The sequence below is a fragment of the Epinephelus fuscoguttatus genome, linkage group LG4 (genome assembly GCF_011397635.1).
Source record: "Epinephelus fuscoguttatus linkage group LG4, E.fuscoguttatus.final_Chr_v1".
Taxonomy (NCBI): domain Eukaryota; kingdom Metazoa; phylum Chordata; class Actinopteri; order Perciformes; family Serranidae; genus Epinephelus; species Epinephelus fuscoguttatus.
This window is the reverse complement of record NC_064755.1, coordinates 31,642,134-31,668,644: the sequence shown is the minus strand read 5'-3', so window position 1 is coordinate 31,668,644 and position 26,511 is coordinate 31,642,134. Positions and strand designations below refer to the sequence as shown.

Here is a 26,511-nt window from a genome sequence, read left to right as displayed (position 1 = left end):
TGTTCCTATTTTTACCAATTCTCATAAAGTACTTGGGTAAGTTTAAGAAGCTCAGATTAGTTTCACCACTTTTTGCCCTCATTCTTATGTCTTCATCAGTGCTCAACAATAATGATTGCCGAGTTGCCTGGGGGAAGTAGAATACCATTACAGGCTAATAAATCTAGCAACTCACTTGCCCGAATGAGCAAGTGGTAAAAAAAGAATTAAACTCATTGTTTTTTCCAGAGCTGATGATGGGAAGAGTTACGGAAGCCAACTTGCTTTCTTCTCATCTCTGGTAAGTGTTGCACGTGTGCAGTACCGATCAGGCACTCATGAGTAAATAGCGGTGAGTAAAGGCGTAGTTTTTGAGCTGAAGTACAGACAAGGATATCAAATATTCTGGAAACAGGAGTTTAGTTTGGTTGGTTTAGAGGATGTGGGTGAAACTTCAGCTATGTATTGCGCAGTTTGCTGCAAGTTCGAGATCAAGGCAGATAAAACAGGCTCATTTTTCTAAAGCAACTTAACTTTCCAAATGGAGTCCAAATAAAACATTTTGTATAGGGACAAGTAAAGATTGACTTTGTGCAAGTGCATTTCCGACCCACTTGCCCAACTGGACAAGAGAAAAAAACAAACATCGAGTCCTGCGTCATGCATATAAATGTTGTTGCCCACTGCATGAAGACAATGCTCACCAAAGTAAACAGCAGGGATTAATTTGCTTCGCTCAGGGGCCACTTTTGGAAAGTGACAGAAGACCAAAGGCCAGCTAATAAAGAAAGATTATGAATATCTATCAGTATATATAATTATATGTAGTTGTCTGTTTGCAATGTTTGCTTTCCTCACTCGTCTTTACCAAGAGGCAAATCCAGTCACAGCAGCCCAACACAGGTCAGGTGTATGCAGGGGCGTTTTTAGGATTTGAGGACAGTCAAGGCTAAGCCCTGATCTGTCGTGGTCAAAACTCTATTTTGCTGCTTTTTTATACACTCCGGCACCTTATTAACATTCAAAGTACAAAGAGATCCAAGTGTCTCTCAATCTATTGTTATTGTGAGTTAGAAAATAGTCAGGCAAGGCAAGGCAAGTTTATTTGTAGAGCACAATTCATACACAAAGTAATTCAAAGTGCTTTACAGAACAAGAAAATGCATTAAAATCACAATACAAAATAAAAACATAAATAATCATTATAAAATGAACTTTAAAAGAGAAGAGTGCAGATAAGATCCTTTCAGTCATATGCACAGTGAAACAGAGCTGTTTTGAGCCTAGATTTGAACATTGTCAGAGTAGAGGCTTGTGTCACATCTTCAGAAAGACTGTTCCAGATTTTAGCTGCATAAAACTGGAATCCTGATTTCCCATGTTTAGTCCTGACTCTGGGCACTAGCAGGAGGCCGGTACCTGAGGTCCTCAGAGTCCGAGATGGTTCATATGGCACTAACATGTCAGAGATGTACTTTGATGCTAGGCCGTGGAGAGACTTGTACACAAGCAGTGCTGCTTTAAAGTCTATTCTCTGAGCCACAGGAAGCCAGTGTAGAGACCTGAGCACAGGACTAATGTGCTCGTACTTCCTGGTTCTGGTCAGGACCCGAGCAGCAGCATTCTGGATGTACTGCAGCTGTCTTACGGCCCGTTTGGAGAGGCCAGTGAGCAGGCCGTTACAGTAGTCTAACCTACTAGAGACAAATGCATGGACAAGTCTCTCCAAGTCAGTAGGTTTTAGAGAGAGAGACTGGAGGTGACTGCTGACACTTTCTCTTTGTTTCTGTGTACCAAATATGATGACTTCAGTCTTGTCTGAATTTAGCTGGAAAAAGTTGTTTTGCATCCACACACTGACCTGTTGGATGCAGTGACAGAGTGAATCCACTGGTCCATATTCACCTGCTGTCAGTGAGACATAGATCTGAGTGTCGTCTGCATAATTGTGGTAGGACACATTATTACTTTGTATTAACTGGCCTAAAGGCAGCATGTAGAGATTGAACAGAAGGGGTCCCAGGATTGACCCTTGGGGCACCCCACAGGTCAAGGCCATGTGGTCTGAGACCAATTTACCAATTTCAACAAAGTACTTCCTGTCTTCTAGATAGGATTTCAACCAATTTAGGGCAGTGCCAGAGATGCCCACCCAGTCCTCTAGTCTCTGTGAAAGGATCTCATGATCGACAGTGTCAAAAGCAGCACTCAGATCTAGCAGGACTAAAACTGAGACTTTGCCTGCGTCAGTGTTCATCCGCCTGAACACTGACGCAGGCAAACTGAGACTTTGCCTGCGTCAGTGTTCAGGCGGATGTCATTTGTCACCTTAATAAGAGCGGTCTCAGTGCTGTGATGGGGTCTAAAACGTGACTGGAAAACATCAAAGGAGTTGTTCTTTAGGAGAAAGTCAGTAAGCTGTTGGTAAACAACTTTCTCAAGGACTTTGCCTAAAAACGGCAGATTTGAAATGGGCCGGTAGTTGTTCAGTACTGTGGCATCAAGACTGCTCTTCTTTAGGAGAGGCTTTATGACCACAGTTTTCAAGGCCTTTGGGAATGTTCCAGATTGTAGTAACATGTTAACTATGTGAGCGAGTGGTGGTAGTGTGGAAATCTAGTGGGTAACACATCAAGGCAGCATGTAGACGAACTCAGTCAGCAGGCCGCTCAGCACCCTATTGCAGTGCACATTTGACCAGTGGGCCAGTAAGTTGCTGTAAGTGACTCTATTGCTGGTTTAGAATTAATGACTTGCATAGGTCAGAAAATCTTCAAGTTGTAAAGAAAAATGACAAAAATGCAAAAGAAATGCTTATTGTGCCAAAATATCCACAAAAAGAAAAATGAAACGGATAAACTTGATTCATTTTTCAAAGGCAAAATGGATGCAAGTGGACGCTAAAACATACAGAGGCTCTTCATCCAACTATTTTTGGAACATTATGAGGCGTGCAGCACACAAAGCAATTCTAAGACTGCACCTGTTGTATATTCATAGTTGGATTCTCATCCCGGTACAAAATGATTTGGATTCAGAGGTGAATCTAAATACTTTCCTAATTCCCCTGACAGCCAAAAGGTTGCAATTTTAGCGCACAGCCACATAAGGTAACTATATGTCACAGCTTTTTTTTTTATTTATGAGACATGATGGAGAGCACATAGGATCACATTCATGTTAAACAGCTGAGATCAGTCTGTGAATAATCTTGTATTCGGTCTCATAGTGTCACAGGTCCCAAAATGGTGCCACAGCAACAAAGTGCAAATCTGGAAAATACAGATAAAATGCAGCAGCAATGAAGACAGAGTGCTCGGTTTGTCATCCAGGTTGCATCTGAGGTGTGGGCATAACATCCCACCTGAGACAACCTGGGCACAACTGCTCCTTTGGCAAAGGCTCCACTTGGGTGCTGCATATTTCCTCGCACTACATATGAAAAATAAAATAACGTGACTGTCACCTACCTTATTAAGGATAATTTTAAACCCTTAAAATGAAAGAATATTACTTTACAACTAAACAAATAAGTTATATATAAAAGGGGTTTGCACAATTTTTGGGTGTACCACAATAGGACTTGTCATTTTCCTTGCATTCAGTCACTTCTCATTAAAGTTAGACCCAAAATCTTCTCCCCAAGATGTCTTCATATTGATCGTAGGGACATTCACAAACATTCGATCATAAATTTAACTTCCTGTCTTAGAGAGGAGGCTTTCAGTAGCACCTTTTCCAAATGACTCATGTACAAACCACTGTAAGTAGTAGTTTGTAATGTCTGAACATGACGTTGTTCTGGAGCTTTTGACTGTATCACATGGTCTTTATCAGCTGTTGGTACTGTTTTGTCAACAGAAATGGTTAAACTCCAGAGTGTATGTCTTGCAAAGAGTATTATTTTTAATCTGACTTTTAAACTTCTGTATAATTAATACTTTTATCTGGATTTCACACGTTTATAATCAATCATTTTTGATATTCAGCACTTTGTATCTTTGTTGTCACTGAGGACAATTTCAGCAAAAACACATCTATAAGAATGAAACACACGCAGCTGTCAGATGTGCAGCAAAACATCTAAACACATTGTCATGAAGCAATCTATTCCCATCTATCCTAATTAGTTTAGTAAGTACAAACCCACAGCTCTGCCAACATCTGCAGCAGTCTGCAAATATGAGACCACACACGTGTGCTTTCTGCCATCTGCTGGTGAGATCACACAGTTACACTCCCCACATGCATGCAGCTGTAGCACCACTCAGGCTGGAATCAACTGAAGGAGGAATATCCACCACCACATTTGCTTTACTCAGTTCCTACCTAATCTGCCAAACAAACGCCACTTAATGAGAAAAATATGACGTGCAAAAACAATGTGTTCTCAATGTGTGGAGGCGGCAGCGAAGCCAAAGTCAATCTGGAGCTCTGAGATACGATCAGATGCAGCGAGAGATTGGCGTTGCTCTCTGCTGGCACAAACCAGATGGAGGTCTGGTACCAACACCAGTGCTGTGACCTCAACATGCTGACTCAACACCACCAGCTGTACTGTGGTCCAATAGATCTGGCTCACTGTTGGCGGTAGTTACACAAACACACACACACACGCATAAACACACATGCAGATTGCTATCGGCCTCCTGCTCTGCATGGTGGAGATCAATTAGAAGGAAATGAAGCAGAGAAAAACTGACGTATGTGTGCTGCCCTGAGAAAACATGCTGCAAATTCACACTCGTGCACGCACACCCAGGCCGCCGCTACTTCATGTGCTCCTTTAATAATGAAGAAGCATGTGATTTTTGCAGTGATACTCCCTCTGGGGGAAAACACTAACATTAGTTTCTCTTAAAAGTGTGCACAAGCCTCTTTGCAGGAAGCTCAATCACCAAAAGTGGTGCTTACAGGGAACCAGAGCACAGATTCCAGTTTTAAAAAACCCATTTCCCTTTTTGGTAATAAAAAATGGTCCTTGTATATTAGTTCAGTCTTTGCTCTCACTTAAGGTGCCCTGTGGAGTTTTGGGCCACTAATGGCGCTAAAGAGCAATGTTTTTACAAATGACTCCCTGATTTCTTTTTATGTGATGTTTTAAGTGCCCGAGCATGCAGCAACCCAAAACACATCCCTGCAGAATGTTTGGTTTTATTCCATAACTGGTGGCAGTTACATACAAACAAATGCACCAAAGCAAGTACTAGTAAAATGTTTTATAAGGAAGGAAATGTATTTAACACGATTCTTAGACTTCAGACACACTCCAGATCTGTTTTGGTCATAAACACTAAATGTAAATATAACTTTACAAGAAAACTCCACAGGGTTCCCTTGTTAGTTCTGGGAAATGTGACGAAACACTCGCTGTGGTTAAATGGAAAACACTTCTTCAGTCTGGTTGAAATCATTCTGATTAGGGACTCCAATTTAACTGTTTACATGAATGCTGAATAATGCGGTTTGATAAGATCTACCCCAAAGTTTTCAATCAGTATAGAACTTTGGCTTGAAAAAAGTTGTTCTGCAAGTTTTTTCAACTTTGAGAAAATTTAATTCATTCAGTACATGAAATAGAGAAGGACAAGAAGTGGTTCTGCCTGTTAATACAATTGAGGAGTAAATAATGTCACTGTAACCCAGGTTACTGTCTGTAGCTACAAGATGAGACATCCCCCAAAAGCAATCACATCAGTAGATGCTACAATTTACTGATGATCCCTAAACATCTCATACGCCAACTACTGGTAACAAGGATGCATGATATTGGATTTGATTTTGCCAATATCCAATATGCTGATATATAACAACTTATTTGGCCGATAACCGATATCCACTTCTTTCACCAGCTAATTTTAGTGCTCATCAAGTCTCTTCTGTAGTAGGATTAACATCAGATTACACATGCATACTCTTATCGTGATAGCCAATTCCCATAGTTTGTTTTAAGGCCAATTTCTGCCAATATTTATGACGTGCTGATATTATCATGCATCCCTACTGGTAGTGACGTTAGCAATAGATGATTGTAATGTTCGGCAACTCCATAATTCATTCTGTTACAATGTTACATAAGGATACCGTTTCAGAATCAAAGAAAACATTTATTAATCAGAGCAGTCACATAAGAAAGTAGCACGACCAGAGCTCTAAAGTTATACTTTAATTTAGGGAGGGTGGGCGCATAGAAACAGCTGTGGCAGCATTTCATGTGGGGTGGACAAACTGCCCACATCACTTGCTGTAACCAGAATGTTGGGCAAACATGCACAGAAAAAATACATTTATTCTAAACAGAGAGAAAACGGTTGGATTACATGTCTACATGGTTATCAGGTGCTAATATTTTCCTATTTAACAGATTATCAAAGGTTTAGACCAACCCTCTCAACCCATTTGAAAATTCCTTAAAATCAGGCCAGATCAAACCAGTCATTTGATTGAGGTGTTTGCGTGAGGCGTTTTTATTCTGATTGGGCTGTTATTGTGATCATCAGTGGAATACTACTGTCCATGTAAATGCACTTGACATGGTGACAAAGGGGCAACAAGCCTGACAATGAGCTTCTACTGAGCGGTATATGACAATATATTATAAAAGTATACAATCTGTACCTGTGAGCAGGAGCAAACGCTGGAGAGTCTGAGTATGAATCATCCTTCACTCACAAAAACGCCCTTAACTGCTGTCAGACTTAACACCCTGGAGACCTGACTTGAGATTTAAAAGCAAAAGTCTTTAAGCTTCAAGGTATTCTGCCTGATAAACTCCCAGAATGATAAAACCAATTACTCAAGGGGCTTTGACACCACTGTGTGGTAACTCAACGCCTCTAGTCATTTTAATGAGGGGAAGGTGGCAGAGGGGAAGTGGTTTCCAAAACGGCGTGTGTATGAATACGAAGCTGTTGCTGGCTGCCCACATGCACGCGCACAGAGTTTGCTCTGCCGCGCTGAGCTCACCGTATTGATCTTCTGGCAGTTGGAGGAGCTGATAATGTTGGTATCTGAATGCCTGGGGCTGGTTACCCAAAACACCCTAAGTATTCTACTTAAGCAGGACACTTCAAGCTTAATTTCTCTTTAGCTGAGGGACTAACTTGAGGGTGTTGCACGGAATCTTTTACAAGGTTTCCTTAAGGCATTAACTGCATTGAAAGAGATTTTAAAGGAGAAACATTCAGTTTACATGAGACTGTGTGTTTGCACCCGAGCTTGTGATACTCAAGTCTTTTGTGCAACAGTTTAACCAACTCTAAGGGATATAGTTTAGTATAGAAAGAAGTATAAGTCCGCAAAAAGGAGAAACCATATCTTGGTAATCCTTACGTGAACACGTTAAGGACACCTGAAGATGTGTTTTGTGCAAACGATTATATTTTAAGAAAACCTTAACTCTGACTTTAGGGAAAATCTGAACTTTTCTGTTTTGTGCAGCCGGTCCCTGGAGTCACAGCATCAGCAACATTTTTTTTGGACAACCAGAGGACAAACTGGGCCGGATATAACATTCCCTCCAAACTCCAGATGACTGGTAAATTGTCTAAATATGTAGAAATCTTTGGCAACGTCTGTTGTCTTGCTACAGTATGCAGCTACAAGCTAGCTTGCACTTCTGCCTGGCATCACAGCTGTGCACCGTAGCAGCAGCAGGCACTTGCTTTGATTTTGGGGTGAACACTCTCGCAGGTAGGCGGTTGTCAGGGCAGTTACCGTGTGGCAGTGTGAAAGCAGCTTAAGAAATATGGCAGCTAATTGGCAAAACAATTCCAACTCAAGGTCCACTTGCTCTGGAGCATCAGCTTAAGTTTTCTCAGTTGCCATTGAATTGTGGGTGTTCTAACATTCAATGATTCCCATGACGACAAAGCATTAGAGCTTATGCACTGGAAAGACGGGGTCTCAGTTATGTAAAACTATAACACAGCTTTAAAAGAAGAACACCCAAGTGTCAGTTGTTTTTATAAGAGTCAGTATTCAGAGAAAGGCGTGTGTTTGACTTGTGGCGTGAGGCATTGACTCCAATTGAGATTTGCTATTACACGATTTGAGACCTAACATAAGTGCCTGTAAGTGAACAGTGCTATCAATAAGCCCACATGATGATCTCTGAGACTATAAATACTGTAGATAATGTGGTCTGTGGTGATGAAACGACTGCATAATGCTTAAGATTTCAATTATCTGCCTGACTGGGAAAATGAACATTTAATACATTTATCTGAAACAATTCCTTTCGAGATATTGAAACGATTATGATTAAAACTCGGCTCTATCTGTAGGACAACAGTGATCACAATGAATATTCATACTCAATTTCTCGGCAAGCCTATTTAGCTAATTAAAAATGCATCCGTCAGAGCTTCCTTTCTCAGTTCCGGCAATAACATGAAGGCGATGATTGGAAAAGAATTAAACAGCTCTATCTGGCTGCAAAAATTATACTCTGAGGCTGTCAACTAGTTCCTAAAAGGCCACGCTTCAGCGGGCAAACACCACTCTTTGGCTATTACAGGAAGGAGCTCACTCAGTCAGTGTGATGGGGAAGACTTCAGAGTTTATGTTGCTGTTGTTCAAATATTATAGAATAATGGGATTAGCCTTTGAGCCAGATATAAGGGAACAAATTGAATATCTAGAAGGTAGTGTTTCCGGAGGAGGAGGATTGTTATTTCGGCTGCTTAAGGGTCAAACAAAAAAATTGTAAAGACAAGTAAGACGTGGTAAAGGTGCAATAATCTCTTTTAAAGGAAGTGCATTAGAAATAGTGAAATCCTCTTTATTATCCTGTATTTTAACACTTTTAAGATGGCAATATTGGACAGACAGATCAGATCAACAGATCAAACTTCCTGCAGTTGTTAAACAAGTTAGACACAGCGCTGAAGGGCTGTCCTCAGAGTGTTAGCACAAGTTAATTAGCAGCAACGGGTAACATCCAACACCGAGCTTTTAAAAGGCTCAACCCTGTTGTTAAAACCACTGATAACTGCTAGCCATGTGATGCTACAGTTAGCAATTATTTGTTCAGGGGTGTTGAGGGTAGACCATTTGACAATACCCCAGAAAATCTCCCTGTTTTTCACAGCCTTATGTTGGCAGGTATGAAGAGTCACAACTGTTAGCCATATTTTCTCACTACATAAACAGCCATTTTTCTCTACACCCTCAGGTGTACATAAACTACAGGTTATACACTTCTTTTTAAAGTACAAATATGTGAAATTATCGGTTATTGTATTGGTTATCGGCCATGAGAAGCAGATAATTATCAGTTATCTGTATCGATTGAAAAAAAAAAAAAATCCACATCAGTGCATCCCTTATTACTATTACAAAAAATTGACATGTAATTTATATTCAGTCACCGACTACATTTCAAAGTAATCTGACCTAAATCCGCCTAGTGCTATCATTTAACTCAAAGCAACACTGTGGCAAAGCACAGCTACACAGAGCTGCTAGCATGGCATAGGTCTCTTTCATAAATGACGATTTAAGAGTTTGGTTCATTGAAGTTATGAATAATGTTTTGTTTTTATTATTTATCTCTTCTTGTTTCTCAATATACATTTTTGGTTGAATGTGTCCAGGTACTGTGTTCCTGTATACTGTTCTTATGAAAGCTGTTCACACTGAGGTCTGTGAATGTTTCAAAGGAAAAATAACTCTCATTATATTTTTATTTCCTTTTTTAGTGCTGTGTGGACCACAAACAAAATTTGCTCCTTTGTAGAGGGATAAAGGCAGAAATCTCTAAGATGGATATCTTCCAATCTAGACAAAGAAAAGCGAAACTGTCTGCAAGACTAGATAGCATGAGAAGTAACTGACTGAAAGCGGTGAATTTTCTGCCAGAATCTGCCTGTGTGTGTTTGTGTATGTGTGTTGGCATTTTGTTTGCTATTGTGCGCAGATCTTAAACAAAATGTTGTGCTGCTTTCTTCCAACAATGCCTGATACAGGCGAGTGCTGGCCTTCAAGATGAAATGAGAGGACTCAAAGGGGTAGGCTTGTTTTGATCCCTTGTCTTGGCAGGCGCACAGTGCCGTGCCAGTGTTTGCTAATACCCTGGACGCACCTGGCATATTACACAGGCTTATCCCTCTCCTCAACACCTCCCTAATGCACTGCACCAGTCTCCCAGTGTACAGTTGTTTCTCTGACTATATGGCAGCCTCTGCCCAGATGTAATTAAGTCCTAATCCTCCTGTCGACAAAAGCAGAGGCAGCCTTAATTCAGTTTGCAGATGAATGTGCAGTAAATACAGTGTGCAGGCATGGCGCTTTGATGATACTGCACTTCCACTGAAAGGCCAAAGGTAATGTCACGGTCTTTTCTGACAAAGGCCATGATGTGTAGCCCAACATGATCCACAGAGGCATTTTAAACTCTCCAGATTATCTGTAATGGATTCAACTGTATGAGGCCCCAGTTTTTATGGGTTCAGGCTTAACTGACAATAAACGTGCAGACAGCTCAAAGCTGGCTTGTTTTATGTATGTGTGACCAAGACGAATGGAAATCATTGATTGAAATCAAAGCTGTGTTGCATCAGTGAACAAAAGCAGACTGCTGATCTGAGTAGATAATACTGTAATAATGTGTTGTTTTTGTTCAAAAGACGTGGAGGATTTGAACATATCTGACTCGGAGTGGTAGCATAAAAAAAGACACTATGGCTGAAGACAATGAATGTTGTCAACCAATCCAATTCTACCATGAGCCCTTTTCCATACACATGTGCTGGGTTGGCTTGACTCAGTTTGACTTGGCACATCAGCCCAAGCAGGACTACCCGCGTGAAGGTGTGTCTATTTCACCGCTGGAAAGATGGCCTTTCAATAAAACTACGATGTCCATGCAGTAGAAAGATGCAAATACTTTTGAAATTGGTGCTACAGAAGCAGAAAAAAAAATCCCAGCAAAGATGGACGGTTTTGTTCAAGAGGGAGAAAACCTACAACTACCAGAATGCACTACACCAAGCCAGAACAATAAATGTTACTGCTGGTGGGTGAAGTAATGCCAACACGTCTATTTGAAACAAAGGTGGCCGGCTGGCAAGAAACAATTTCCAGCTCTTACACCTAAACAGAATCTTGATTTATATTTAATCAGCCCTGCTGGTTTTACCATTTGATCAGATTTCAGTCTAAGTTTGAGAGAAACAGAGGGAGAGAGGGACTGATCTGCTCCTATACTCTTTGTGTCCATGTGTCCATGTGGAGTGGATGCCCATATCCTCCAGCTCACTTGCAATATCTCTCAATATCTATATCAGAAGACCTCATTTCTTGTTGCACCAGCCAAGTCATTCTCCACAGTCCTCTCACTCCACAGACCAAGTGCTCGTCAGTCTCAAATGATGAAGTATCTGTTATAGCTGCCAGGAGCAGCAGAAGCTATTTCAACATGTCGCTGAATCGTCACTGAATTTTGACTAGGGCTGACCCGAATGCTGTGAAACTTCGGCCGTTGCCATGGTAACCAACAGCCAAATCAGTATTCGAACGCACTACCCCAGAAATCCCAAAAAGCCCATAAATTAAGAAATACTAATCCATCAATATAAATTATTCTTAGTTATTCTCAGACAAGGACACTTACACTTAGTGATAGTTTCTGACTCTGACTCTCTGTTATCTAACATCAGTCACAAGCTGTTCAGCACTACTGACACTTGGACAGTTTGACCACAAGACCCTCTTACAGATGGCAAGATGTCGAAAACAGTCAAGCATGTAGACTAGTTTCAAAGTTTGTGTAAATGACTCAACGTCCAGTTCAGATAAGCCAAAGAAAATAAGTAACAGCTTAGCTGTCTTACAGAGTTTCTTTTTTTCTAATGCTACTGTCACCTGCATGCATGACTGGCTTATTGTCACGTTACGTTAGGTGCATCGGCTGACAACTGATGTTTCCAGAAAGTCCAGCTCGAACTCCAACTGTCCTCGTCTCTCATCCTCCACCCTGTCAAAGCTTTGATTAATTGCAGGTATTTCTCAATGAAGCTTAGATGCCCAAAACTGGCATTCAAGACAGTCTAATGTTGATGCTGTATAATCATGACTAAGCCCAACTGACGTCAGTGCAACCCACTTGGAGGCGGTCAGGTATGCTTTTTTTTCCCCCTCCGCTCATGTCCATGCACAGCAATCAAATTCACAATCAAAACAACTCTAATACATATTCCATGACCGACAGGAAGCAGGGAGGGGAAAACAATCTTACTTAACATGCCCCTCTCTCAAAACACAAATCATCAGAGGTAAAAGATTTTTGGTTACAGTTCATAACCGATACTTGCACTAACTTCAGAAAGATAAATAGAGAATCAAGAGCCATACGCAATGTCCCCTTCAACACGATGACTTCTTATAGTCTAATTGTTCTTTTTTTATACAGCTTCTTAAACTGAAAAATATTTATTAGACAACCCTTTAAATCATTCTGTAGAGACTCTGAAGATGGTCCGTCTCAGGTGTGACTTGGCACACGTTTAAACTGGGAATGGAAACACAAATAAACGTGGCATGGATTGACTTGGTGCAACCAGACGTACCAAGTGAAAGTCCTACGCAATCTCAACTAACGGGCTAAAAGCAACATATTACATTGCTATTTTTAATGAGGATGGTGTGATTTTTCATGCTGTCACAATAACTGGAAACATTCTGCGATTACATAAAATGTCTGCATATAGGAGCTTTAAAGACATCTGGTCATGTTTCCTGTACAAATTACAGTTTAGATTTTTCTTGCCTAAGTGTTTAATTAACCAACAAAACATTTTGTAGAAACCTGATTATGAAAATAACCCTTTAGGATACTGGCACTGGTCATGTTGGGTTTAACTTAGTAGGAGAGCACTGGCTGTTTGTTCTCACCGTGGAAGGTCTAGCCACAACTTTACCTCATTTACACACTCATTACAAGCTGTGCGGAGAGGCCTGATGATAGAGTGGCCACTGCTGAGCCTGTGTGTGTGTGTGTGCACACATGCAGCTGTTTGTGTACACGTGTGTACATGCTGACTCGAGGCTTTCACTGTAATCTCCCTGTAACAGCTGTAGGTTAAACCACATGTTTATCAGGACTAGAGGAAATCAGTAGGTCCGTGTGAGTTCAAAAGGCATCAGGTCACTGACTAACCAAACCCCCCAGCGGTGGTAAAGATGGGAACAGAGGGGGCGACTGAGTTTAGATTGGACCACAGATATTTAGTTGGTGAATCAACTTCACAACAAGCCATTTTCTCATCACAACAAGAGACAGAGGAGAGTGCTTGGTTGCACGAGAGCTCTTGTGTACAGCGCAGCTTTCCGTGACATCAGTTAAAAGTGGGCGAGGGGGTTTACATCATCTGTGCCAGCTGTGTTTAAGTGTGTGTGTTAGAGTAGTGTATATATAATACACATTTCTGTCCATGCATGTATGTATGAGCCTTTGTCTGTGCATGTGCCTGAGCACAAATAAGCAGTTACATCTACGCAGAGGGATCCTTTAAAATACCACACGAGGAAGTGACCTGGAAAGTTCATCACTTTCTGTTCAGCCTCCCGGTTTACAGCCTCTCTGACACTAGGCTCTTTTCCAGATGTTAGCTGATGAATCCTGAACTCGAGGCTCTCACTTCAGTTCACAGCAAAGCAGCAGAGAGCGGCGGGCCACAGTCATTAAGGTGTGAATAAAGCCAAGCGTTCTCCTGTCGAGTAACTGCAATGATGAATCACTCCCGTCACTGAGTGCTTCCTGCAGTACACCTGAGAGCAGAGCTACAGTGCAGGACTGAGCGGCAATACATGAACATCTGCTCAAACCTTGTTCCTGGGGGAAAAATATGGCACGCAGGTCCGCAGGTACAGAGAAAAGTTGATACTGGGACCATATTGTAACAAAGAAGCAGGCTCATGTGTACTTCACAAAAGATGATACAATGTTGATGTCTGTACAGACTACAGTTAACAATTATGCTTATCTGATCATTTTCCAAACCAATCCATAAATTATTTGGTCTATAAAATGCCAAAAAAACGTAAAACATAGCAATCACCATTAACCACAGCTCAAGATAAAGTTTTCAATCACTTATTGTGTCAGACTCACAGTCCAGAGGTCCACAAGTATTCAGTTTACACTGATATATGCAACACAGAAAAGCAGAGAACCGTCCCAGTTGAGAAGCTAAAACCTGTAAATGAGGATTTTTGCTAGAAACTAGAATTACTGCCTTGCGGTTCTCCACCAACAAGCCTTACAGTTTCAGCCAAGTCTGTCCAGATTCATATGTTGCCATGACTGTTGACTGTGCCTCAAATACGGATGTTGCTGCCAACAAGGATGCTTCACACACATTTTCAACCCGTTGGTGCAGAAGATCTATACAATCAGCACAGTCTCATGATGGACGCCCGAGATTACTGTCACCAGCTCAGTATGTGACCAAATGTCTCCCCATCTGTTCTTGAGTTATGGCACTAATGGCAAGGAAAGTGTTTTTACAGAACATTATGATGACACGGTGAAGCTGACCTTTGATATAAAATGTCATCATTTTATCCTATTAGACATTTGTGTGAAATTTTGTCATAATTAGCGTAAGAATTCTCCAGTTATGGCCAAAAAACTTGCTTTCTGAGGTCACAGGTAGGGATGCACGATATACATCGGGCCAATAAGTCATCAGACAATAATGAGACATTTTTAGAATTACACATTATTCCCATAATCAAAATTATAGCCGATAAATAGTGCAATAATATGAAGCCAAACCGCTTCCACTGACTTTACAAAGGCTGCATCTACACACGTGACACAGTGGGTGGTGGCACATGTACCTTTAAACTTGGTGTGCGAGCAAACAATAAATACAAAGAAGAACAAATGCAGCATGCTGTCTAGAGGGCAAAACATGTCAAGACAAGTTAGGGATGCACCGATCCGATATCTGGATCGAATACCGGCCCTGATATCATCAAAATAAATGGATCGGGTTTCAGAAAATGCAAACTATACCTCAGGCGATCCTTTCCCTTTAAATCTACTGCGACGCGAGCTACGTCATATGTCATGGAGCGAAGAAGAGAATCTGCTGTGTGGAGGAATTTCACACTATTTCAACTGCTGTTGCACAATTGTTTATTTTTGTTAAAAATAAATAGTTCATCATTGCATTAATCTGTTTCATCTTGTTTCATTTTATCTTAGGAAAGAACTGTATAGTCATCAATGCCTGATGCCTCCAGTCTTTTCTGTTCTACATGTAAAGGTATATCGCTTTTTAGGTCAACCATGGTATCAGATCAGTATCGGGTATCAGCTGATACTCAAAGCCACAGCATCAGGATTGGTATCAAAACTGAAAAAGCTGGATCGGCGCATCTCTAGTCACAGTGTGGACATCTTTTACAGTTCCAGAGGAAAACAACAGGATTGCACCGAGGTTCTAATCTCCAATCAGCTGACACAGGTTAGACGCAGCACTGAAGGACCGTCTCCAGAGTGTTAGCATGAGCTAATTAGCAGCAGCGGCTTACATCCAACACCACGCTTTTAAAAAGGCTAACCTGTGTTGTTAAACGTTTGGTTTTAGTGACACAATCATGGCTTGAACAGCAGCAACGTGTTGGTAAAAAACAACCACTTTTCATGGTGCCATCTTCACAAGAAAAATAGTGACAGTTCACTAAAAATACACCCATGTTTTAGTGGCTAAAAAGTTGCTGAAAACACAGCAATCACTCGCTAAATCACAGCCAGTTTTGAGGTTTGTTGGTTTCAAACACTGGTCTACAGCTTGGCAGGTAGCTCACCTAGATGTCAAGCCATCCACCATTGCCTCCTCCTGTCTGATGACAAGCTTGTGTACTACGTTACTTAGAAAACTTTGATATGATGCATATGAAACGTACAAATGTAACGTGTTCATGGTTTGCAGAAACTCACAAATTCAAGATTTTCTCCTGGTGAATGGGCCGCTGTCGTTTAATCTGACTTTATATTTCACCCTGTAGATGTTTTCAATGAATGCTAACCAGGAATATAAATTGCCATCAAAGTGTGAAAATCAAAATGGTTCATCTGAGTTCAGGTCATGACGATTTACTCTCCAAACTCCCGCAGACCAAACTAACCAACATCCCACCGACATTCAAAAGGAGCCTTTCAGCAGGTAGGGAGAAATTTACCCAGAGTGCTCCTCTTTTACGAGCGCGGTGGTCTTTCGCCGAACAGTTTTCTTTTTCACACCTCCTGCCTAAAACAACAGACCTGGACTGCTTGGGTAAAAACATGCAAAGACACACAAACAGACGTTCACAGCCGAGGACAAAACCCACAAGAGGTGCATGATTTACTCCGCAGTCAAATCCACAACCTTGGAATCTGGAATATCCTAATCTCAATATCTGCCTTATTAGCAAACACGGGCACTTGCCAAGAGCTTTGGAAAAACATCTTGTTTGCCAAACCAACACCTATGAAACTAAATAAAATGCTATAAATATGCGCAGAGATAAGCAGGAGTAAGACATTAAACAAGAAGTCTAAATGCTGCTAAAGAGCCGTTGAATAATTGAGTGATTATCGGAATCTAATTCATCTTAACTGATAAATCTAAATTAATGCAAGCTGAAGTTTAGTTTAGCAGCTTTGTGTGTGTGTGTGTGTGTGTGTGTGTGTGTGTGTGTGTGTGTGTGTGTGTCTCGAATTGGAGAGGAAATAGGAAATGGTGAGCAGGGCGGTCCCTCTCACACAGGCGAAGGATAAACAGCTGCCATGTAAATGATGTCCCAAACAGAGCAGAACAGGTACAGAAAACACCTCCAGAGGGCTAAAACACACAGGACGTGACAACCCCATATTTACACCCTGACAAGCAGGAGTTGAAAGGGACTGTTTGATCGACTCAATTTCCATATCCACCAATCCCATTTTCTTGATCTGTCAGCTGTGAGCGAAACAGACAGCGAGTTGTAAACCAATGACTTTCTGCTATTTTATCTGAAAACAAGCGTTCTTTTCCATTTTCGACACAGTGCTTCGGGGAATTGGAGCACAAAGAGACTATAAAGCTGTCTAGACAAGCAGTAAAAAGATGTGTACAACTGTGCGCCCAACTGATTTGACCATTAGACATCTGCCTTTGTTTGCAGCAACATATAAAAAATGTTTTTTCCATGTTTCTCAGGTAGTTAAATTAGATTTCTCCCCCCAAACACACCAACACCCAACATCAATGGGAAAAAGATATTCACTTGTTTATCGTTTTTATTTCAGGGCTCAGTCTGGGCAAGAAAAATATCAAATAACTAACATAAAAGCAGAGGTCATAAATCTATCTTTTCTCTTGTCGCGAAGCAATCTCTTCTCGTCATCTTGTGTTATGGAAGCAAACAAACTGGCCTGCTCTCGTCCCCGCCTGTCATGCAAGATTGGATTTTGATGAGAACGATACTCGAGTTTGTGTACCATCCACTCCGTCACTCCCTCTACCCTTCCTCATTCTTTTCTCTTGATCTGAGCTAGAAGAACAAATAGCTGGAGCTGCTGTGCTCTCACTCTCAGACAGGTGAAAGGCCTCAGTGTGTGTGTCAATAGTCCTTCACTAAACTGTCTCAGCCCGGGTCGACAAAATAGATTTCTACTCTACTGTGCAGGAGACACTTTCAACAGCTTTGGTAATGGATAATGAAAAGAACCATCCATTGCGGATTACATGAACATATTTCCTTAGTTTCCAAACCGACTCTGAGTTGTGGATTTGGGGGATCTTTGGAGGAGTGGGAGTGTTTTACCTCAACTGTGGTTTCATTTGTGTGTTCATCTGGTTTTAAACAAACATACGGACAAATTACACGGACAAATGGAGTCGACTGTATGTTTTTGCAGCGGTGACTAATCCTGTTACCGTCTCAGTGCTGTGTCGTGCTTTCATTATCCCTTTTCAGCATAGCAGAACAGGCTGACTCACCCACAGCCACCGACTGCATTCACTGTCAGCCCAGAACAGATCGGCTGGATCCAGATCAGTACATCTCTGAGGCACATGGAAAAATATGCTGTGAATCGCATTAAGTCACAGTCGTCTCTGTACGTCTCTCCTTTCACACACAATACTGAACAAGCTGTTTTTCTAGAGCAGCCATCAGGATCGCTGTCAATAAGGAACAACTGGCATCTGTGGAGCTGCTTGGTTACTGGAGCCACTTCAACAATACACTCAAAGGCTTCTTTGTTCATGTTTTTAACAACAACGTCATTGTCCACAAACCAGTAGCGCAGTATTTTAAATAAAAAGCCTGAAACCATTAGGTAAGGTGTTACTCCGTTAATCAAGCTGACCTGCTCGTCCATGGATGACTCACTAAACCTGTCATCCGAACAGCGACTGTCCAATCATACCTTAGCAACAAAACCTGCCGCAGCAGGCCTAAAGCTTCAGATTTCTCCACACACTGACGTGGTGCGCAGGGGACACACAAGACAGATATTTAGTATTTACAGAGTTTGGAATGTGGTGTCTTTTTTAGCCTTTCCAAAATCAAATCGCAAGATCTTGTGGTTAGGAATGAAATCAGAGTGTATTTCTCTGCTTGTTCATGAGCAGCAAACTTCAGCACACCCATCTTAATACATACAGTACTAAAGGATGTACGTCAAAAAGCATTAACACTACCTGTAGGGTTACAGGTTGCGTTAGGACACAGTCCCGTTCAGAACTGCCTCCATTTCCATTATGTTATAAAGCATATATCAGTGTTGGAGCCACTCCTGGAAGCTAAGATACTATATCAGAGTTTAGGGTAACGTTAGCAGCTCTGTTCTGCTCTTTATTCAGCAAACCCAGCCAAACTCGTTAGTCGAGGAAGTATTACGTTACGTTAATTAATCCACATACCCAAAAGCCATTTTTCTCTTTTCAAAGTGAAACATGGCTACTATTTCAAAATGGGACCCACTGAGGAAAACTATGGCTTATGTGTGTTTCTATAGTAAACATCCAAACAGAGATATGTTAGAACAAAACAATTTCATGATCACACTGAGCCATAATATGACAGCTAATGTTGAGTTCGCATGAAATCTGGCAGACGGACAACACCTTCAGGATGGTAGGGAAAAACAAAAAAGAAACATGCACGATGACACAATGAGATGGTGATGCCATTTTGTTTGCAAAGAATGGAATAAAATATATTAAATAAATCATTTCTTCATTATCTTATGTCATTTTTCGAAAGAATTTCCAGTTATTGTCAAGATCCCTTGGGTTTTCTTTTTGTGTGAAAGAGCTACGCAGCATCCGATTGTCACATTAACTATGAACAGCAATTGACATCTATCGTTGCCACTGCCAGTATTCTAGTAAGCGAGTAAGCGTAGAATTTTGGTGTAGATGCTGCTGACTATTTTACAAAAAAAATCATGACACAAATGGGTTTGCCTTTTTTAAATGGCATTTATAGGGCAAATGGCACCCTTCTGAATTTAATCGGAATTCCCCTTTGAACACAGGCAAATCTGTAAGGTAGCAATCACTCATAAGGGCCCATACTCCACCCAGGACATTGTTGGAGGGCCCACTCTCTCTATGGGCCCCCCACCTCACGGGCCCCAATGAAACCGCACTGCCTGCACTGTCTATACTTGCGCCCCTGATGCCACACCTCTTTTTCCATGTTTGTCAAGCTCATACTTAAAGTCCCTTTTACAGGGTATTTGTTTTAGTCAGTTGAAGACCATTGTTTTCAACCAACTAACTAACTAGTTAAAGCTAAAGTTAGCAGGAGCTAAAATCTGCAAGCTCATCCGTATGTTGCCAGGGTCGTTGTAAAAGATTGTTAAGGGCTTTCTCCGCAGTTCAAATTGCAAAAGAATGAAAGGAGACAGATGTTTCAAAAGCAGTTTGAACGGTAAAAATCTATTGAGCCAATGTGGACATATAACCCTTAAACAGATCACCTTAACATGTCATACTAAGAGGTTATTGAGCTGGGGACATAGGACCCTGGAAACACAGATACTCTCCTGAAGTCTGCTGTAGAGGTGACTTTAAGCAGCATATGGCTGGTCACTAATGAGAGAGCCTGCTTTTATCCACCCCCATCTGAAATCATTAAGCCATTGTTTAAAAATATACATTTCCCTTCTAACACTGCACATGTGCCACGCTCCAACACAAAGCTTGACTGGCGTAACAGTAACTAAGGGGCCAATTAGGCTTTCCAACCACACAAAGGGACCCTGGATGAGACAATCCACAACTGCTACTGGGATGTTTACTTGTCACCAACTCTATTGTCCACGCAGACAGAAAGCCCATCACTTCTCCAACAAAGTGGATTTCCACTAAACTGTAAAACTTTGTTTGATGAACTGAGCTGCAACCCAGTTCCCTCAAGTATTGGAAAATCCATTTGGAAAGCAAAAGAAGAAAACACACAGTGAGAAAACTATTAAAGACGCATTAGAGTGGAGATTTTCAACGAGAGAAAAAAAACAGAGCTGAAAATAGACGCTTGCTGTGTTTCTGCCCGGCGCTGGCAGAGGAGAGTGAACAGTTTTCCACATTAATCAAAAGTGAGTCTGTTGCACTCACAGCATGCTGTAGGCAATTAGAGAGATACTTTATATGACCGTCACCTCCATTAAACCCATCCACCCTCAGCAGCAGCCCAAACACAACAGAGCCTATGGCCGGAGGTTTAATAACAAAAACTTTTGGGCTACCTAGTGAGCTTACTGAAACAGGAGTTATTATTAGATTTGGCAGAGACACAGGGAGGTTTGATAAATTATTCACTGCAACAGCAAAGACTTATGAGCAGTTAGAAACCATGTCCACATAGGTAAACCCATCAATTACAACAACACACACCGAACACTTTCTGCAAAAGCACAGAACAGGTGATGATTAAGATCCAAGCTATTAACACCAGAAGTGAGAGCATTTTGTTCTCTTGTATTATTTGTTTTCTTGCATGGCTACAGTCGGCATGTGCAAAGTGTCCATAGGAGGCTCGAGACATTGGAAAGAGCACCCCAAGAAGATGCTCACTCAATGATTTTTGAAACTGGTCCAGTATCGAGAGAGTGTTGCAGCTGGTGAAACAGGCTGCAAAGTAATCCCTACAGTAGAGGTGCGACGATTGTCAACTACGAGATTAACTAACCCTTCACTAAGCCCCGCCCCTTTGCAATGGTCTGACAAGCTGTCACAGTAAGCATGGAGCCCACACTGTAACTGACTGCACTCCCTGAAGAAATATTATCATATATTGGGAGAAATGAAAGAGTGATTCCAGAGAGAAGCAGACAGAGGGGTCTACAGTCTGTGTTTGAAGGATATATCCAGGATGTCAAACTGACTCAGCAGCAACAACAGGTTAAAAAGACAAAGATAGTTAGAAGCTAAAGCCCAACTATAGGCTACAGATCACAGTGTAAAAGTGAAACACCACATCACTGCTGATCGCCACACAAGACAATGAATATAAAGGGAAACTTTGCTGATATTGAACCAGCTGTGTGGCATCACAGTGTGTGCAGATGGACAGAGTCTGGCAGGGATCTCCAGAGGGAAGTCAAACAACCTTCATCTGCACACTGCAATGACACACAGCTGGTTTAATATCAGCAAAGTTTCCCTGCTTCCCTTCACTGGTTCCTGTACAGCAGGGTCGGCCTTTGTTTCACTGTTATAATCATTAAAAAGCAAAAGCAGCATGTGTACACATTCAGTAGGCTATATCTTCAGTAGCTAGCTAGCTAACCCTACACTTTTCAGGGTCTAATTTTGGTTTTGGAACAGGGAAGAAACGTATATCTTTTTCCAACCTCTCCAGGTAACGAGTATCATTAATACACGACGTGCCCCAGGCACAACATTTAGCTCCAAATCCACAAAACCAGCCCGAAAATTAAGGAAATCTGAAACGATTGCACCAGAGTCAATGGAGCACAGCTGTGTTGTTGTCGGACCCTGGAATGAGCAGCCCACATGCTACGTTATGATTGGTCAGTCTGTGTCTAGGGACGGGACTTAGTGAAGGGTTAATTCAGAACTAAGCAATAAATTAATCGGTTTGAGTATTTCAAAATTCTCTGATTCCAGCTTTTTTTAATGTGAATATTTCCTGGTTTCTTTACTGCTCTGACAGTAAACTGAATATCTTTGGGTGATCAAAACAAGACATGTGAGGACATCATCTCGGGTTTTGGAAAACACTGAACAACATTTGTCACCAATAGATTCTTTACAGACCAAACAACTAATCAATTAATCATGACAATAGCTGTTAGTTGCAGCCGTTTCCAGGGGCTATTGTGCACCGCTTTTGCCACTGACAGGCTCAGATTGTTATTAAAAATGTCCAGCAACATTATGGAAAAAAAACCAACAGAGAAATGAAAAGTTTTTCCATTCCTTTTGCTAATCCAGTCTGTGTGTAACCAACTCTTGCTCAAGGAGACGTGTTGTTCTGCATTCTCGCTGACTTTTCCACACTGTTGAAATCAGCTAAATATTCAGCCATGACACTGAGAATCTCTCAGATAACACAAAGCTACACTTTCTGTACTCCCACACAACAAACTCTCCCAACACTCCTCTCACTAAATCTCCACCATTTTCCTGCAACAAGTCATCTCCTGTGAGATTTCAGAACAAGTTCTACTTCAGCGAGACTTGGACGCAGTAAGAAACAGACCAGTAAAAAGTAAGGAAAAACATTTTATTCCTCTGTAGAGTCCTTTCTGTGATGTTGTCAGACACCTTAAATAACAATATGAGCCTATCTGTGGCAAAAACAGCACTTTTAATGGACGTAAATTGATGGTGCAAGATGACCTGTGGGGGTTACACTGCAGCCTGTTTTGCTGCTACAGCTGCAGCAGTCTGTCTCAATACTGGACCAATTTAAAAAATGTTGTCTCCATTCGTCACTTAGACACAAAAACATGGGGAAAATGGGTTCCAGGTTGAAAAATACCAACATTTCACATTAATATAGACCCCAATATGGATCTGATGTTTCTCCAAATATATCTTTGGTTTCCAGTTTTTCTTTGCGAGGCTGAGCTACAGTTAGGATGCAGTGAATCCGGGTGAAACGTGATAAGGTGTTCTGACCTCAAACTTTCCCAAAATAGGTTTGATACTATCCAGACACTGACATAAGATCAGCTGAGAGTCAAAGACAAGGACAAAGACCACTTTAGGAGGATTTCTCAAGGCACACACGATGGTGAAAACAAGTTGAAATTTAGGACACGAACAGATTCATCCACAGAAGTCAGAAGCTCCAATCACGGCACTAGGGTAATTACATACTGCTGCAATTGCAAATACATACACTATGGACCGTGAACTATATTTATTCCAATATATAATAGATAGATGTGATTTATAAAATAAAGTCCTCTGTCAACAGTGAGAAAAGGAGATCACAAAACGCCGCCACATGACAAACACCAGGGTGCGAGGACAGATTATCTTCTATAAGCTGTCTTCACTCTGAGTTTTCCACCACTCCATAGCATTCACTGTGATCCCAGAGTCAACATTTACACAAAGCATTGTCTGGCAGCGGGGTTAAGCCTGAGCTGAGGCAGCAAGTGAAACAGAGTAGGAAGAAAACCCCACTGCACAAGAGGCTGATTTCAAAACACCCAAATCCTAATATCAACAACATCGGGAAGTGTCTCGGTGGCAACAGTTACACTGACAGATAAAACCACGCTGCTGCCTCTGGGCATTTTTGGATAAAGCTTGTGTTCTGAAAGTTTTATGAATGAGCCATAAATGTCAGTGTTTGCAGCAGCAGGTACAAAGCTGTGAGCAGTCAGAGCACTTCTCTTACCTCAGGTGCTTTGAGCTGCTCCTGTGGCTCTCCTTCTGCACATGTTGCTTTGTCTGATATCTGGCTCTGCGTGTCACCGGTTGTTCTCACGTCTCTCTGATTGAGCAAACAAACACAGCAGTGTGTTAACTTTGTGGTATCGGCCTGTCCGTGTTTTGCTTTACATTTGAATTTATTGAAAGGATGGCCCTTGAGATGCAACACAGATACAGAACAAAATCATGCAGACAAAACTGGAACATACACTCCAAATACAAAGATACAGACATGTTGCTCACCATCTCCCACCCACACTCCCTGCCCTCAGCTGTTGTACAAGAAAATTGGATTTGGATACTGTGACCTTGAGTAGTTTCATAGCAGTTTTCAGTACATTCAGACATTTTAAAAACATGCACAAGTTGTTTGGATATATAAGGAAGTCCTGAAGCAGCAGAAAGAGGTAGCAGATCTCAAGATGGTCAGATGGAGCGTTGTACTGGGATGACCTTTGTCCAACTACTTTAAAAATTCTGGGGACAAAGACAAGGGGATAATGCATATGTCTAAGTGGATCTGAGGACTTACATGGAGTCAAAAACTGTTTCAAACATGAGGGACAATTGAATTGAACCCAGTGAAATTGGCTTCTAGATTTAGGCTGCAGCCAGTTCAGTGATACATACATAAAGCAATGGTGAGCTCTATATGGACACCCCATTAAAACAAATCTACATGGAGAATTAAACACTACATTAAGGGGTTTAACATGGGTGTCAGATGTGTTTTGATAGACAACATCAGCATAATCAACAACGGCAGCTGTGAAATTTTCCTGACCTGAAATGTTAAACACTTAATTGTAATTTACATGACAGCAGTCTCAGATTAAATTGCAACCATAAATCAGACTCTCTCTCTCACCTTGTAGTACCCAGAGACCTGCTCTGCAATGCTGTTGATGTGCAGCATGTACTGGTGCAGCCTCCGCTGGTACCTGAGAGCCGACAGCTGGGCCTCGTTCTGCAGAGTGGACACCTGGGCTAACAGGGACTGCTCCCTCCTGTTCCACCTGAGCCTCGCCATCCGGGTTTCATGCTCCAAAACTGCGCTTCTTTCCTCCAGCGCATCCGCGACCGTGCGGAGCGCGTCCATGCAGCAGTGATCCAGTTCAGCAGAAGACACTAGGAGCCCGCATCCTTTCTGACAAACACCTTCACCACATTCACCACCGCCAGCAGCACGATGACCCGTCTGTGGCTTTGTTTGCGAATCCATCTCCATCCCGCCTGGGTTTAAAACTTGGCACATTGGCTCCTTTTCCGCGCAGGGACTTGAGCAATCGGCGCACATAGTTTGGCGCAGGACAGTGAGTTAGAACAAAGTTATTTCACAGGTCTGAACACATGGAAGAGTGAGGGAACTGAAAAAGTTTGACCGGTCTGCTGCGCAGCTCACACTGAGCTGAGGGGCTGCGCCACTTTACGCAGGACATGTGAGATGTGTCTGAAAAACTTCACCCTGCTGACTCACTCCTGCTCTCTGCTCCGGATCAGCCTGTTTCCCGCCGTCGACACAACATAATCCTAATTTAAAGTCGGTTATTAAACCACCTTTACACTCCAGCAGCTTGTCGAGAAGTTTAATCTAGTTTCACGCGGTTTGATTTAATTACGTGCAGCTGTGATAGGTGCAGTGCACTTGATGTGTGTTACACAGCCTCGCCAGCAGAGGTCGCTCATGCTCTCACACACTTGGCATTGGTTTATTTGGCAGCACGGGCCTCAGGGTGACACAGAAAGGACTCCATCTACATCTGGGGCCATATTCACAAAGCTGCCCACTGCTAATAGTTGCTCCTGGTGACGAATTGTGACGTTTTCCTACAATTTTGCCTTAAAGTTAAGACTAGGGCCTTGTAAAGATAAAAGTCACTCACAAAGCATTTTAGACCTTGAAAGAGCTCCTAAGGTAAAAGACTGTTAGGAGCAGGGAGGGGGACTTTTAAGGGAGTTTCTTAAGGAGAGGAGAAAATGGTGGAAACACAAAGAGGTCAGATGAATATTCTCCAAATGCTGTATGGCAGTGAGCAAATGAAATGCTACAGATTAGACTGTGCAGGGATGATATTTGTGATCAGTCTCACCAGGGGTATGCACGCATTTCACACCCATTGCAATAACACAGTCAACAACTTGCAGGATCACAAATGGGTGTGTCTGTGACAACCAATCACATCTGTTAAAAGCAAGCATCAAACCTAGCAACAGGGTCAACCACACCTGCTCACTAAGGGAAAAGTTTCTGTCCCCTCCTGATCAGAGTCTCTCTGAGGACTTTCCTAAAACACTCCTAAGCTAAGACTCCTTGCTAAAAAAATTTTAGGCTAATGTAAGTGGAGATTTATTTTCGTGCGGTCGTATCCAGTAGGTAGTTCATTATTTTGCAGCTACATAATTCAGTGTTCACTACATTCATATATTGTTTACATATTTTATTTTGCTTCTCACATATACATTTGGGAACTATTTGATATCGCACACCTTACGTGCAGGTAAAAAGAGTTATGATGAAGTCTGACAGAGTGATATATTAGATGTGAGATGCCACTCTTGTTGTCAATTTTCTGCTGTGCTACATTTTTTGGGAGATTAAAGTGGATCAAGTCACTCTGAGAAGCTGTCC

General features: G+C 41.7%; 1 protein-coding gene across 1 annotated transcript in view; it reads right to left on the bottom strand.

Moving 5' to 3' along the window:
* Positions 1–26,259, bottom strand: part of LOC125887749 (PDZ domain-containing RING finger protein 4-like) — a 191,827-nt gene extending 165,568 nt beyond the window's left edge. Inside the window, exons 1-2 of the mRNA XM_049574807.1 lie at positions 24,751–26,259; positions 23,848–23,943 (exon numbers count right to left, since the gene is read on the bottom strand). Of these exons, the coding sequence (XP_049430764.1) occupies positions 23,848–23,943; positions 24,751–25,179 (525 nt within the window). The 5' untranslated portion in view covers positions 25,180–26,259. The remainder of the gene's footprint in view (positions 1–23,847; positions 23,944–24,750) is intronic.
* Positions 26,260–26,511: the final 252 nt, after the last annotated feature.